Here is a 13,589-nt window from a genome sequence, read left to right on the forward strand (position 1 = left end):
AAACGTATCTTCCCCAATCAATAGCTGGTCACCTAGTGGTACTTTAGGCACGTTCTCTGAGCAATAGGTTCTAGTTCACTTGTTGTTTTTTTTTAAATTGTGCCATAGCTTGTTTGCCTGTTCTATGTACTGAATCCTGCCTGGCTTCCCAATTTGACCCTTTGCTGCCTGACCTGACCTCTGCTTCATTTCTGTACTGACCCTGAGTTGTCCACTTGATTTCTGTTTATCTGATTGCATGAACTCTGCCTGCCCTGACTTCATCATGACCTAGACTATCGCTTTGCCTGACCCCTTGGAGCTCCACACCCATATCACATGACCCCCTTGGGTCAGAAGTCACTTGAACACAGACTACTTCAAATGATAGCTCCCTGGTGGTTCCCCTGCATCTGAGTCCAGATATCTTTAAAGAGTTTAAAGGGTGCAGACCAGGGTAGCTACTAATGCCCAAACTTGTTCAAGTGATCCCCATCCATTTTGTAACAGCACTCAGCTAATAGAGCTGTCACAATATTTTTCTGTTCAGTTTGCTCACTGTAGCATGAAGCAGCCCCTGTGCTCCTGCTGCAGCAGACCTATGGTTTAGCTCACACCCCCAGCAGGAGGTGCAAGCACACCACACAGCTTGTGCCATACTAACTGACTAAATAGCAACATATCTGGAACTTATTTTGTGCTATTCTTAGTTATTATTTTCTACATAAACTCAGGGCTCTTTCATATATAAACGAATGTAATGTAACAATTATTTACCCATTTAGCACAAATATAATGTAATTAAGTATATTAATATCTTAATTCCATATTATTATTTTTTTTTCAGGACAGTATTCCCAGTGTTTCCTTCCTAAAACTTATGCAACTTAACAAGTCTGAATGGCCTTATATTATGGTTGGGACGCTTGCAGCATTAATTAATGGAGGAAGTCACCCTGCGTTTTGCATCTTTTTTGCCAAAATTATAGCTGTAAGTAAATTAGGAAATCCAAGTACAATGAAAGAAAACATCTACTTACTGCCAGCTTATAAAATGATAATATTGCAAAGTATATGATATTTTGGTTAAGCCAACAATATAATACATTACCTTAAAGGGAACTTGTGATCTAGACAATTTCCCTGTAAATTAAGAAATCTGTACAATACTATAAAATATTAACTAATGGGGAAAGTTGAATCCCATTAATGGCAACAAACAGTGCGTGTTGTGTTTGTCATATTACCGCTCTCATTCTACACAGTATGTGAGAGTGTTCCATTAGTTTTTTATACATAAGGTCCAATGGGTTCCATAATCTGTTACAGCATTGTGATGTATGTGATATAGTATCAATACTGCCTTGTAACTGCATCAAACAAATAAAAAGTAATGGATAGATAGAGTATAGAGATGGCCTTGCGGTTCGCCCGGCGATCGTTTTGCGGCGAACTTTGCATGTTCGCGATTCGCCGAACATGCGACATATGGAGATATTCGCGCCCGCCATATTCTTTTACATTGTGAAGAACTTTGACCCATGACACATCCATCAGGTGGTACAGGACAGCCAATTGAGACGTTTCAGCACATAGACATGCCCCCTACCTTATAAATAAACCTGATCTGGCCGCCATTTTACATTCAGCGTTTTGCCAGTGTAGAGAGAGGTTGCTGTGTGGAGCCGGGACAGGCTGTTAGGGACACCAAACGCTAGCTAATAGGGCCACAAAAGTCCTTTTAAGGACTAGTATAGGTGTGCTATCGATAGGTGTGATACACAGAGGGGTGCGATATACTTATAATATACTTTTATAATGAGTCAAAAACACACAGATCTATATAGTGATCACATGGAAGTCAGGGGCTAGGGGCTTACTAGGGCCATTTTTATGTAGGGTAAGGTTCCAGACAGGGTCGCTCTTATCAGGGTGGGTGGTCTGTGGTTAGGCTATCAGGGCCAGAATAGCACCCCCCTGTAGGGCAATATCAGGGACAGTTCTTTGCCCACCCTGTCCTTTAATACCACATCATCATCTAGCCCAGGGATAGATGTTTTTTGCTTTCCCTCCGGGATTCATCGATGTGCACTGGAACCCCCCGGATAGTGGTAGGACATATGGTTTCAGATTTGGTGCCGCCAAGCACTTGTTATTGCCTACCACATCTATGCTTTTTGCTTAACTTTAATCATTTAATTTATTTCCATTTTGAGGGATATCTTTTCCATTCACACGTCCGCAAAATGGGTCCGCATCCATTCCGAAATTTTGCGGAACGGGTGCAGACCCATTCATTTTCAATGGGGCCGGAATGTGCTGTCCGCATCCGCATTTGCGCATCCGCAATTCCGCATCGGGCTTCCGTTTCCGCAAAAAAATAGAACATGTCCTATTCTTGTCCGCAATTGTGGACAAGATTAAGCATTTACAATTATAGTGCCGGCGATGTGCGGTCCGCAAATTGCGGAATGCACTTTGCCGGTGTCCGTGTTTTGCGCAAAACACTTACAGACGTGTGAATGGATCCCCATAGTAACATTATTAAAGGTTACATTTTATCTTTATGTATATTCTAATGGATTGCCTTCCTTGTACAATGTTATAATATACTTTCTATGTTAGAAAGTATATTATAGTGCATTTGTATTGTGCGGCAGTTGTGTGCGGTTCTGCTGCGATACTGCAGGTATATAGAGGGACAAGCGTTATGGGAACAAATAATTTCTACTGGTGTGATATACCAGTCGCCCCTCAAAAAAACTGATTGAAGCGGGGTGTTATATACCAGTATACTTTCTTTATAGTGCATTTGGGTACTGTATAGTGCATTTGCGCATGCGCGTACGCAAAGATTATATTGCCGATATTTCGCATTGAAAAAATCATGAATGGAGATCGCAAATTCGAATAATACAACTGGTATGTCACTGTCCATGTTGTGGGACTATTTGTGCACTTCTAGTAATTATTTCTTGGCTGCAAATATGAGCTGAAGGTTTTTCAGGTTCGCCTGCCAATAAAATGAATGGGACCTGCTGTAAACTTGCGGTTCGCGAACATTTGATCGCGTTCGCGAACCGTCCCGGCAGATGTTCGTCCATCACTAGTAGAGTATACCAAGATCAAGTGCAGAAAGCTCCCTAATATCTGTTAGGCCACTAACATCTGACACATAGGAAATTAATTCACAGCTTTTGATCCTCTCCTTTAGGCCTCATGCACACGACCGTTGTGTGCACCCGAGGCCGTTGTGCCGTTTTCCGTTTTTTTTTCGCGGAAAATGCACCGTTTTGCAGCCACATCCGTGATCCGTGTTTCCTGGCCGTGAAAAAAATATGACCTGTCCTATTTTTTTCACGGCCAACGGTTCACGGACCCATTCAAGTCAATGGGTCCGTGAAAGAACACGGATGCACACAAGATTGGCATCCGTGTCCGTGATCCATGGCCGTAGGTTAGTTTTTATACAGACGAAACCGAAGATCCGTCTGCATAAAAGCTTTTTCAAAGCTGAGTTTTCACTTCGTGAAAACTCAGAACCGACAGTATATTCTAACACAGAAGCGTTCCCATGGTGATGGGGACGCTTCTAGTTAGAATACACTACAAACTGTGTACAAGACTGCCCCCTGCTGCCTGGCAGCACCCGATCTCTTACAGGGGGCCGTGATCAGCACAATTAACCCCTTCAGGTGCGGCACCTGAAGGGGTTAATTGTGCTGATCACGGCCCCCTGTAAGAGATCAGGGCTGCCAGGCAGCAGGGGGCAGACCCTCCCCCCCCTCCCCAGTTTGAATATCATTGGTGGCCAGTGCGGCCCCCCCCTCTATTGTAATAATAGGTTGGTGGCCAGTGCGGCCCCCCCCCTCCCTCTATTGTAATAATTCGTTGGTGGCACAGTGTGCGCCCCCCATCGGCCCCCCCTCCCTCTATAGCATTAACAACATTGGTGGCCAGTGTGCGGCCTCCCATTTTCCCCCCCCCCATCATTGGTGGCAGCGGAGTTCCGATCGGAGTCCCAGTTTAATCGCTGGGGCTCCGATCGGTAACCATGGCAACCAGGACGCTACTACAGTCCTGGTTGCCATGGTTACTTAGCAATAGTACAATAGTAGAAGATTCATACTTACCTGCTGCTGCGATGTTCGTGTCCGGCCGGGAGCTCCACCTACTGGTAAGTGACAGGTCTGTGCGGCGCATTGCTAAATGAACTGTCACTTACCAGTAGGAGGAGCTCCCGGCCGGCCACCAATGTTGTTAATGCTATAGAGGGAGGGGGGGCCAATGGGGGCGCACACTGTGCCACCAACGATTTATTACAATAGAGGGAGGAAGGGGGGGGGCGCACACTGTGCCACCAACGAATTATTACAATAGAGGGAGGAAGGGGGGGCGGGGGGGGCACACTGTGCCACCAACGAATTATTACAATAGAGGGAGGAGGGGGGGGGGGCCGCACTGGCCACCAATGATATTCAAACTGGGGAGGGGGGGGGTCTGCCCCCTGCCCCCTGCTGCCTGGCAGCCCTGATCTCTTACAGGGGGATATGATAGTACAATTAACCCCTTCAGGTGCGGCACCTGAGAGGTTAATTGCGCTGATCACAGCCGCCTGTAGCAGCAGGGGGCAGTCATGTACACAGTTTGTAGTATATTCTAACTAGAAGCGTCCCCATCACCATGGGAACGCCTCTGTGTTAGAATATACTGTCGGAAATGAGGTTTCACGATCTAACTCATATCCGACAGTATATTCTAACATAGAGGCGTTCCCATGGTGATGAGGACGCTTCTAGTTAGAATATACTACAAACTAGTTAAAATATACCATCGGATTGGAGAAAACTCCGATCCGATGGTATAAAAGGGACTCCAGACTTTGCATTGAAAGTCAATCGGGACGGATCCGTTTGAAATGGCACCATATTGTGTCAACGTCAAACGGATCCGTCCCCATTGACTTGCATTGTAATTCAGGACGGATCCGTTTGGCTCCGCAAGGAAGACCCACGGACGAAAAAACGGTCACGGATCACGGGAAAACGGAACCCCGTTTTGCGGACCGCAAAAAAATACGGTCGTGTGCATGAGGCCTTAGGCTGCATTCCTATTCTCTAGTGTTGATAGAGCACCAAATTGCTCGGGTGCTCGAGTAGAACACTTTGGGATGCTCGAGTGCTCGGCAATGGAAATCCATGGGAGAACCCGAGCATTAAAGAACCCTGCTCTGAAGAGGGGAGGGTGTCTGGTTCATAGGAAAAAATCAGAAATTGATGGAAACATCGCTGAAATTATTCGGGAACAGCATAGGGAGGATGTCTGGATGCATCTTGGACTCCCAGGTCGCTGCTGAGAACAATGTTGTCCGAGTAGTACGCCACTTTTACAGACTGACAATAATACGCACCAAACCGAAGATAAAATCGATTTTAGAGGAAAAAATTGTAGGAAATATTCTTTCCTGTATATTTACTTGTATTTAAAGTGCAAGTGCTGCCAAAAAATTACAAGGAAGAGGCACTCCGACACAGCCTGTATATCACATAAAGGAGGGCCTCATTTACATTGTGGTACAATTATTCAGGTAGTGGGACTCCTACAATCATAAAGCCTATGCACTAAGTGAAAGGGCTGCCAAAAATTACAAGGAACTGGTGCTCTAATACACCCTCTTGACAAGGAGACAGTGAACAATTAGATATATAAACGCCTGCAAAATAGGTATGAAATAACCAATCCAGTACATAATATCAAATAGTATAATATAATACAATACATAATAGTTCAATGTATATTGCAAAGATTGAACCACTGGTCACGCAGGGGCCGACAGTGGAAGGTGAAATGTAGCCATAACATGTGGCCAGGGGTAACAATAAGCAAGTCTCCATTGTAGTGGGTTATAGGTACAATAGAATGTTATATAGGACAATATGCTGAGAATACATACCGAGTAGGCAGAAATGTGTTGTATGGTGGATAGCGTTGCGCTGTCTGGATGGCGAATGCCCCGTTTTAAAGTGGTTATTTGGTGCTAAATGGTCACGTGATGAGTGTGTGACGTGATTACGTCCGCGCGCACGCGCAAATGGCCAACTGTGGGCACGGCAAGCTGAAGTGTGCCAATAACTCTGCGCATGAGCCGTATAGGAGAAAGGAATAGGTATATGGCCAATATAAGGGATATGGTGTCCTGAAGTGTACACTCGGCCTGATCAAGAGACAGGATAGTTATTTATACTCAGAAAATAACATAATAAGAGAAAATCATTATAGCCACTAAGATGAAACTTGCAGAACATACAGGTAAAGGGGTCATATAAATAAAGGGATATGTTAAAGTATGATCGCATTATTGGGGGAGAAAATAAATTGATTAAATAAAAATGAACTGACAATGGGTTAGTAGTTGTTTATAATAGATGAATTACTATACGTTCAGATTAATATCACCTAGTCTGTGGAGAAAAAATTAACAGGCGAGTAAAGAACAAGGTGTAGAGTTATACAATTAAAGGGATCCTGGCACCGGGATTTTGGGTATAGAGCTGAGGACATGGGCTGCTAGATGGCCGCTAGCACATCCTCAATACCCAGTCCCCATAGCTCTGTGTGCTTTTATTGTGTAAAAAAAACGATTTGATACATATGCAAATTAACCTGAGATGAGTCCTGTCCATGACTTATCTCAGGGACAGGACTCATCTCAGGTTAATTTGCATATGTATCAAATCGTTTTGTTTTACACAATAAAAGCACACAGAGCTATGGGGACTGGGTATTGCGGATGTGCTAGCGGCCATCTAGCAGCCCATGTCCTCAGCTCGATACCCCAAATCCCGGTGACAGGTTCCCTTTAAATCAAAGTCACGATTGAGCCCCACTGGATACATGGTCTTTAACTCATGTATTCAGTAGGACTCACATTGTCTTAAAATGAGCTTACGGTTGCCACCTCTCCGGGAAGCCAAGATTTGCTCCAAAATTTAAAATTTAAATTGGCTAATCTGATGATTCAGATTAATAAAATGTTGGGTATGGGAAGTTCAGATTTTCTATAACGGATGTCAAACTTGTGTTTGCAATTTATCAGGTACTCTACATATGATGTAGCACAGGTGTAGAAACCCTTTATGTGATCTTTTTTTCCTGAAACTGAGTGAGTGAATGTGTTACCCTTCAAAACAATAGTAAATTGTGCACAATTTAAACATGGAAATGTACCTGTCTTAGGAGAAGATAGTGTGGTTTGTTTTAAACATTTTGACAGGGAACCAATGTCGGCTTTTACTAGCATATCACGTATGTGCCTTGGTCGTTTATAACAAATTCTTATGGGATTAGAAAATGCAGGTATGTTAGGATAAAATTTGTTCAGAAGAGTGTTTTTTTATGATCCATTGGATGTTCGGTACAAATGGGTGATAAGTAGTCACTAAGGGGAGACGGGCTGGTGACAATGATTTAGATCTGTGTTGCTCCCCGGTAACTATTTCATCTTCTTCCCTGAGTAAATTGCGTGGATAGCCGCGTGCTTTGAATTTTTTAGACATTTCAGAGATGCGTTGTTTCTTTAGAATGGGATCACTGACTATCCTAGTCACACGAGTAAACTGAGATCTAGGGAGAGAGTTCTTAGTATTCCTGGGGTGGCAACTGGAATACAATAGAAGAGTATTTCTGTCGGTAGGTTTAGTGTACAAATCTATGTTTAGAGCACCATCCTGATTTTTTATGATGGTGGTGTCTAAGAAATTAATATCAGTTTCACTAATGTGGGGCGTAAATTGAAGATCACTGTCAATACTGTTAAGGTAGGTATAAAAGATATTAAATGTCTCTCTGTCGCCTGTCGTGATGCAAAAGATATCATCAATAAATCTGTGCCATAATGGCACATGTTTCTGATACAGTGCATGGGGGTATACAAAATCCTCTTCAAACTTAGCGATAAATATGTTGGCATAGGGAGGGGCTACATTAGCCCCATAGCAGTCCCCTTCTTTTGAATGTAGTATTCGTCGCCAAACATAAAAAAGTTATTGTATAAAAGAAAACGTAGCATCTGAAGGCAAAAGGACTGTTGAGTTGCGTTTAATGAAGATGTTTGTAAAGCCACGGAAGTTGCATGTATTCCTTTTTCATGTTGAATTGAGGTGTACAGGCTGTTCACATCTAACGTGACCAATAGAGAGCCAGTTGGAATGTGTCGTAGTTCTGATATGATCTTGAGGAAATGTGAGGTATCAAGCAGAAAAGATTTGGTGAGTCGTGTCAATGGAGTCAATATTTTTTCTAGGAAAACTGAAAGAGGTGTAAGAATTGAGTCTGTGGATGAAACTATTGGACAGCCTGGTGGTTCCTGGAGATTTTTGTGTATTTTAGGTAAGATGTAGAAAACTGGAGTAATCGGATGTTCATTATGGAGAAAAGAGAAAGTTGCTTTATCAATTGTGCCTAGGGTCAGATATAGATCTAAAAATTCAGCAATTTCTTTTTGTATTCTGAAGGTGGGGTTGATGTTGGTCAGTTCATATGTGTCAGATAATTGTCTATGAATTTCCTGTATCTAATATAAAGTGTCCATAACTAAAACTGCACTCCCTTTATTAGCAGGTTTAATTGTAATAGATTTCTAGTTTTATAGTGTGTGTAGTGCAGTAGACTCAACATTCGAGAGGTTGGAGAGGGAAGAAAATTTTGCCTTTTTTGAAGGAGATAATAGTGTTCTGAATCTCCTTTTCTACTAGATCAATGAAGGCTTCTACCCATGGTATATTTTAGGTGGCATAAAGTTGCTTTTGTTTCTAAGTCCTAGTTTCGAAATAGACAAGCAATTCGACATTTCAGACACAGCAGATTTTTTTAACTCTTGAACATGTATGAAGTGTGCTTTAAGGCGTGATGACCTATAAAACCTACTAAGGTCGAACATAAAATGATGGAATGAGTCCTTTGGACAAAAGTATAGTCCCTTGGACAGAACATTGTTCGGCCGGCGACAAGGTCCTAGAGGATATGTTAATTACTAACTCCCTACCTGTGACCTGGTCTGAATTGTTGTTAATTCCTATGTGGCGGGATCCTTTCTCCTACCAGCATCCGTCACCGGAAGTCAAATGAGGCAGAAGTGAATATGAGCAGACAGTCTGGACCCGAACACTCCTGTTTTCCACTCTCCATCCCTTCCTCCCTGACACTGCTCCCTCTGGAAGTGAGGGAGACTTTCCTTACTGGTAATGGATATTTTAGCCAGCTATGGGCCCCACAGAAACATGGGGACCGGAGCTGCTACTTTACATTGTACAGTATGGAAATGCATTGCTTCACCTCCACTGATGAGCAGGCAGTTGTCAGATAGGATTGCTTCCTTTCCGACAATTGCCTGTTCCATCAGGCCATATAAATCCTTCTTTACTATTTAATAGTCACTGTACTCAACAAATAAGCCAATAGTAAATCAAAAGCACAAATGAATATAAAAACATTGTAATATATCTCATCCATGGAAAATAAATTTTTCTCCTCTTTCCTAAGCTAACATCCTCTGCTGAATAAAACCAGCAGAAGTCTATGAAGAGGGGAAAGGGAGGAGGAGGGAGAAATTACACACACTGCCCATAGAAATATATAGAGAGGAGAGAGGTGGGGAGAAGTGAGCTGCTAGAGGGAGAAAATGGCATTTTCTCTAAGATATATTGCAAACTTTCTTGAAAGTATAATGACCATTTAAAGGGGTTGTGTCACTTCAGCAAATAGCATTTATTATGTAGATGAAGTTAATACAAGCCACTTACTAATGTATTGAAGTTATCCATATTGCTTCATTTGCTGGCTGGATTCATTTTTCCATCACGTTATACACTGCTCATTTCCATGGTTACAGACCACCCCGCAATTCATTAGTGGTGGCCATGCTTGCACACTATAAAAAAAAGCACCAGCTTATGTCCCATGGTCCCGGCCACCAGAGAGGCGTGCACTTTTTCCTATAGTGTGCAAGCACGACCACCCCTGATAGATTGCAGGCTGGTCGTAACCATGGAAACAAGTAATATATAATGTGATGGAAAAATGTATCCAGCCAGCAAAGGAAGCAATATGCATAATAACAATTTATTAGTAAGTGGTTTCCTACATGATAAATGCCACTGAAGTGACACAACCCCTTTAAGTTTAATATTCAACCTCTGAATGGATCAAGTTATGAGAAAATTGTAACATATCACATTCTTCTGATCCATCAAAAGAACAGAAAAAAATTGATCTGTTATAATGATATGCTATCATGGTGTCTTCAGCTAGCATTTTTAGTGTTGATAGCATTTTCTTCCTCTGTTTTCTACTGCCTTAGGCTACATGCACACGACCGTATGTGTTTTGTGTATGACATCCGTTTTATTTTGCGGATCCATTGTAACAATGCCTAAAATGGACAAGAATAGGTCATGTTCTTTTTTTTTTGCGGGGCTAAGGAACAGACATACTGATGCGGACAGCACACATTTTTTGCAGACCCATGGAAATGAATAGGTCCGCATCCTATCCGCAAAAAAAACCCAGATCGGACACAGAAACAAACAACGTTCGTGTGCATGTAGCCTTAAAAATAAACATTTTTTTTCCTGTTTTGACAGATCTTTGGTGATGATGATCCGGAAAAAATAAAACGTGAATCTAACTTATATTGCATAATGTTTGCAGTTGTTGGAGTTGTGTCTTTTTTTACTTACTTCTTACAGGTATGTCGATGCTCCTTTTATTCATAATTTTTGTTTTTGTTGTGTTTGATTTGTCCTCCAGCGGTTCAGAGCATAGCATTTTCCCAAACAGACCATCTTTCTGTGTAGGATAATAGTCCTGTTCATACTGTGGAATACAATGACAGTGCCTTACAGTATGTCCATTTCTAAAACTTTCAAAATACCATTTGTGAAGCAGTCAATTGTTTCAGTGAAACAGCATTTTTCCTATTACTGTCTTGTTATCCAGCCTCGTATTCATAAATTTATCTAGCCTTTTTATTGAATTATAGTGTGCATTGTTATACTGTAACTTGTTATTCAAGTCATTTTTATTATTCTAATTGCTTGTTTGAAACAGTTTGTCTTTCACTTATCAGGGTTATATGTTTGGGAGATCAGGAGAAGTTCTCACTATGCGTTTAAGGCATTTGGCATTCAAAGCAATGCTGCATCAGGTCAGTGTCAACAGGAAAATTCAATATCACCATCGGTATGAGTTATAACTTCAGTATTTTTTCATTCACTAGGAAATATCCTGGTTTGATGACAAGAAAAATAACACAGGAGCTTTAACAACAAGACTCTCTACTGAAGCTTCCCAGATCCAGACGGTACGCTCAACTTTTGATTTATTTTTGTAATATCGTACAGAATTCCTTCAAGTTACAATATTAAAGGGGGCTGTCAGTGTATATTATTAGGTGCACATGTTCTGGGAACATCACATGCATGCAGCTAATAATAAGCATTAGTAAATCATCAGTACTGATGTCCGATAGTTTAATATGCATAATTAATGTTTATATGCAGGTCATCTGACTTGCGCGACGCTGCTGCGCTGGGAATATGGCTGTCAGAGGCCTCCCTTCAGTTACACTAGGGATGGACTTGGCATGCGATGGTTTATCTGTCAGTCTCCAGTGTCAGTGAATGAAATCCTCCATCAGCAGAAGTTCCCAGCGCCAGGACAGGGCAATCAGGGGACCTGTGAGTAAACATGAATTATGACTAGTGATGGATGAACATCGGCCGGGACGGTTCGCGTTCGCGATCAAATGTTTGCGAACCACGCATTCGCGGCAGGCCCCATTCACTTTAATGGCAGGCGAACCTGAAAAACCTTCAGGTCATATTTTCAGCCACCAAATACTTATTAGAAGTGCACAAATAGTCCCACAACATGGACAGTGACATACCAGAGGGGGATCAATGGCAAATATTCCCATAACAAATATGTATTTTAATCAGGGGCCATTTTTATGCATCTTAAAGGGAAACTCTCAAAAATGTGCCCAGCTGGAGCCTAGAAAAGTTTTATTTTAGGCCACGGGAGTACAGGCCCCAAAAATTAGGCATTCACCTGACAGAACAGAACAAGTTATTATGTCCCTGGAGATACATTAGGCAGTCACTGCATAACAATCTTACTGTAGACCAGTGGAGTACAGGCCCCAAAAATTAGGCATTCACCTGACAGAAAAGAACAAGTGATTATATGGCTGGAGGTACATTAGGCGGTCACTGGATAACAATTTTAGTGTAGGCCACTGGAGTAGAGGCCCCAAAAATTAGGCATTTACCTGACAGAAAAGGCCTTTTATGTCGCTGTATATACATAAGACAAGGACCATTCTTTGTTCTGGGTGATGGCGGATATGTGTGGGCTGGCATGAGGAAATTCAATTACACGTGGTCGTCACAGGTGTTAAATTCCTCCGAGATCCATGCCTCTTACATTTTTAGAAATGTGAGGTAGTCCACACTGTCGTGAGCTAGGCGAGTGCTCTTATCCGTCATGATCCCCCCTGCTGCGCTGAACGTCCTTTCGGACAGGACACTCGATAAGGGGCAAGCCAAGAGTTCCATGGCAAATTTCGCCAGCTCTGTCCACAGGTCAAGCCTGCACACCCAGTAGTCCAGAGGTTCCTTGCTTCTCAGAGCGTCCACATCAGCCGTTAACCCGATGTAGTCAGACACCTGTCGGTCTAGGAGTTCCCTGAGGCTGGATCCGTAGGGCGGCTGTTGATGGGTTGGCTGCAAGAATGATCTCATATCTGAAGTGAACAACACATTTTCAAACCACCCTCTTCTTGCAGGTGCGGTAGGATTGGTACCCGCAACTGTTTCACTGTGGGTGGAAATTCCTCTGCCAGCACCCACAACAGCAGAATGCAGCATCTCTCGCAGCAAGGCCTGGACATGCTGCATTCTGACAGCCCTCTGTGATGCTGGTAATATGTCTGCCATTTTGTGTTTTTATCGGGGATCTAAGTATGTTGCCACCCAGTACTGGTCCTTACCCTTTATGCCTTTTATACGGGGGTCCCTCTTTAAACACTGGAGTATAAAGGCCCCCATTTGCACTAAATTCGAAGCGGTGGAGCACCCTTGCTTCTGCTCATCGCCCAGGAGAATGTCATCCTTGGTCTCCTCCCCCCAGCCACAAACAACACCAGGGATCCCAGGAAAGTTTAAAGTCCCCCTCAAAGCCTGCTCTTTTTGCTCCTCCTCCTCCCCCCAGCTACCATCCACCTCTGACTCCTCTTCAGACTCCTGCTGATTTGTCTCAGATGGAGTAGCCCCCCCTGGGAATTCATTCAGCATTGCGGCTTCCTGCTCCTCGACAGCTTAATCAATGTCACGAACCGCAATGCACGCTCCAGAAAGAAGGTGTAAGGTACGATGTTACTGATGGTGCCCTGGCTGCAACTGACCAGTTTGGTGATATTATCAAATGGCCGCAGATGTCTGCATGCATCGCGCATGAGCAGCCAATGGCACGGTGAAAAGAAACCAAGCTCCCCAGAACCTGTCCTGCTGCAGAGTTCGTACAGGTAGTCGTTAATTGCACATTGCTGCTGG

General features: G+C 43.0%; 2 protein-coding genes across 3 annotated transcripts in view; both read left to right on the forward strand.

The window, feature by feature from the left end:
* LOC121002302 (ATP-binding cassette sub-family B member 5-like) overlaps positions 1 to 13,589 on the forward strand; it is a 1,125,761-nt gene that overhangs the window by 629,804 nt on the left and 482,368 nt on the right. The gene's annotated exons all lie outside the window — the stretch shown is intronic.
* The window catches only part of LOC121002303 (ATP-binding cassette sub-family B member 5-like), a 202,694-nt gene that overhangs the window by 116,544 nt on the left and 72,561 nt on the right, over positions 1 to 13,589 (forward strand). For both annotated transcript variants that reach the window (XM_040433703.1, XM_040433704.1), the window contains 4 exons: positions 827 to 970; positions 10,620 to 10,724; positions 11,105 to 11,182; positions 11,255 to 11,338. In XM_040433703.1, coding sequence (XP_040289637.1) covers positions 827 to 970; positions 10,620 to 10,724; positions 11,105 to 11,182; positions 11,255 to 11,338 — 411 coding nt within the window. The remainder of the gene's footprint in view (positions 1 to 826; positions 971 to 10,619; positions 10,725 to 11,104; positions 11,183 to 11,254; positions 11,339 to 13,589) is intronic.

This window comes from Bufo bufo, chromosome 5 (assembly GCF_905171765.1).
Source record: "Bufo bufo chromosome 5, aBufBuf1.1, whole genome shotgun sequence".
In the NCBI taxonomy this organism is placed as follows: Eukaryota; Metazoa; Chordata; class Amphibia; order Anura; family Bufonidae; genus Bufo; species Bufo bufo.